Source organism: Otolemur garnettii, unplaced genomic scaffold, assembly GCF_000181295.1.
Source record: "Otolemur garnettii isolate 467f Iridium unplaced genomic scaffold, OtoGar3 scaffold00082, whole genome shotgun sequence".
In the NCBI taxonomy this organism is placed as follows: Eukaryota; Metazoa; Chordata; class Mammalia; order Primates; family Galagidae; genus Otolemur; species Otolemur garnettii.
In genome coordinates this window covers 6,279,847-6,282,678 of record NW_003852477.1, presented here as the reverse complement: position 1 = coordinate 6,282,678, position 2,832 = coordinate 6,279,847, and the positions used below count along the sequence as shown (strand labels likewise).

Genomic DNA, 2,832 nt, shown 5'->3' with positions numbered 1-2,832 from the left:
AAAAAAAAAAAAAAAAAACTAACAGCATTTTGCTTTACCCAAGGAAGATGTGGGATAGGGGTTATCGCCACTGCCCTGTAGTAGGAGTCAGAAGGCCCTTGTGCTGTCCCTCTGTCAGCCTCAGATTCCTGATGTGTGTGATTGGAATGGACACCCTCCAGGTCCCCCCAGTCCCTGTTCTAAGGGTCTGTGACCCCCCCCTTATGAAGCCATCCTTCCCTCCTAAGCTCCTGAACCAAGTATGGCCAGGTGGCCCCAGGTGCCGATGAGGTCCCCAAAGTACCACGGGCCCCCTTTTCTCCCCATTCTGAAGGCCAGGATGGGGACTTAGCATCTGCTGTCTCTTCCTGCCCTGTACAGGTCCCGACTATGTGCTCTCTGCCTCTTGGCCTGGGAACCAAGTGGTCCTCTTGGGTATGACTGTCCCTCCTCAAGACCCTCTGCCATACTTTGGGGCACCTGTCCTTCGGCTATACTATTCTGGGTTTCTTGAGCCTGGCCATGCCTAGGAGTGACTGGAGACTTGTGCAAAAGGCAGATGCTGGGACCCAACCAGAACCCTAAACCAGCATTTCCAGGCACCTGGGTTTTAATGTATCACCTAGATGATGCCAATACCTGAGTGAGGGCCACCACTGGGGTTTGCATCTTAAGAGGAGGGACCATGTTTCCCTGCAGTTGTGCCCAGCATATTGATCGGTCCCTGCCTGGAGAAAGAGCTCCATAGCGTTAGTCCTGTAGGTGGGTGGAAGGAAGAAATACCAAGCTGAGTCAGAACACGGAAGAGGTTTCAGCCAGAGGCAGGACTGGGTGGCCATTCCACTGTGGGGCCCTGTTGGCTGTCCTGAAGGCCTCCAGAGCCCTGGACCCACAGGGGTCCTCCACAGAGACCACTTAGGGCCAGGGCTTGAATGGGACAGCTGGAGAGAACCAAGGTGTCAGATACTCTGACCCACTTCTTTTTTACATGTTTGAATATAGGGACTACATAACTGCATATGTAAATACTAAATCTTTGGTAAACTTGAGAAATTGGCAACTATTTTCAACATTTGAAAATTCCATTGTCTTTGGAGCTATCTGCATTACAAGGAATGTCCCTTGGTGACACCTCTGACTAACGTTCATAGACATAACGGTGCCTGGTACTGTCTTCTCTTTTTACATGAACACTGTGTGGAAGGCAGTAAATGCATAGGACTTTTAAGAATCGAAGGCTCGGCACCTGTGGCTCAAGTGGCTAAGGTGCCAGCCACATACACCTAAGGTGGCAGGTTCCAATCCAGCCCGGCCTGCCAAAGCAACAATGATGACTGCAACCAAAAAATGGCTGGGCACCTGTGGTCCCAGCTACTTGGGAGGCTAAGGCAGGAGACTCGCTTGAGCCCAGGAGTTAGAGGTTGCTGTGAGCTGTGATGCCACAGCACTCTACCCAGGGGGAAAGCTTGAGGCTCTGTCTCAAAAAATAAAAGAATCCAAACAGTTCCCTCCCAGCTGGAACAGTCCCTAGTCTCCCAAATTTTCTTCCCACTGTTAATCACTGTCGCTAACTCTTGTGGATCCTTCCAGAAAAAATTTTAAATCCCCTTTTCAAAGCAGTCATCAGCGTAGTATTCATTCTGTTAGGAACTTTGCTTTGTTCACTTTGTGCAATCTTAGAGAGGATCCCCTATCAGCACCCAGATCTGCCCCATTTTTTGTCCCCGCCTCTGGGGCTAGAAGCCAGTTTGGGGTTCTGCTGTATCTCTGTGTACTTCCCTAGTTCCCAGCTGGTGGTTAACTGTCAATTTATAGAAAAGCCTCAGGGAGGGTCTGAGGGAAACCCCCACAGCCCTTTCTTCCCTTTTCTTTGCTGCTGGTCCTGGCCATTTGTTTCTTTGTCTAAATCCCCACCCTTATCCCCTGGAACCCTCTCTCCTTGTCTCTGATCCCCATGGGGGTGACAGCCAGGTTATTGCCATGGCATTCCACTGCTGTTGTCTCAACACAGCTTGGAGTGACCTCACTACAGGCGGGGCTGCGAGAGCTGGTCTTGCTGCAGCCAAGGCGACCCAAGGACACCCCAAACCCCAAAGGCTATAGAGGAGAGCAAAGCAGCCTCTGGTACACAGTTCAAACATTTTTATTTCCTGGAGGCTGTGATACACTGTGGAACTGAGAGTTCATTTGTTCCTTTTATTTATAATGTGTATCTGCCCCCTGGGCATCAGGTGTATCACCGGGGTGCCTTTACATATTTTGTAACAAAATCTTCACAACAAGCCTATGAGCAGATACTAGTGTCTCCATTTCACTGTTGAGAAAACTGAGGTTTGGAGATTACAAAGCACAGCCCTTGTAGTATTGCCTGGTGAGATAGAGCATCCTCAGATTGCCAAGCCCAAGGTTTGGTTTCTTTAAAATATTTGGGGTGGGTGAGGAGGAGAGCAGAGGTCAGTTAGATGATCTGGAAGGTTCCTTCTGACTCTGAGAGTGAGGGATCCTTATGGTTCTCACACCCTGCCCTGCTATCAGAGAAACCCTCCCCACCCCCAGCCTCAGGTTTCAGTGGGTACTTTACTAAAGTTCCCTAGAGGACCCATCAAGGAGGAAAATGAGGGGACGGAGCATGAGGACACAAGAAGGAGAGGGGGACCTGCTCCCTGAAGATGGGGAGGGCCCTGTCCTGCTCCTTACCTTTCTTGACATTTGCAGCCTTCTTGACCTTGGGGTTCGGGGTCTCGGCAGTGACCTGGGCCAGGAGGGAGAAGCAGCACAGAAGCAAGTAGGCCCCCCAGAGCTCCATGCTGCTGTGCGCCGCTGCCTGCAGTGGGGCTGGGTCGAACACAGTGG

The 2,832-nt window shown here is 50.9% G+C and overlaps 1 protein-coding gene across 1 annotated transcript in view; it reads right to left on the bottom strand.

The window, feature by feature from the left end:
- The window catches only part of CLEC3B (C-type lectin domain family 3 member B), a 10,582-nt gene extending 7,757 nt beyond the window's left edge, over nt 1-2,825 (bottom strand). Inside the window, exon 1 of the mRNA XM_003794512.2 lies at nt 2,677-2,825. Coding sequence (XP_003794560.1) covers nt 2,677-2,785 — 109 coding nt within the window. The 5' untranslated portion in view covers nt 2,786-2,825. The remainder of the gene's footprint in view (nt 1-2,676) is intronic.
- Between the last annotated feature and the right edge of the window lie 7 nt (nt 2,826-2,832).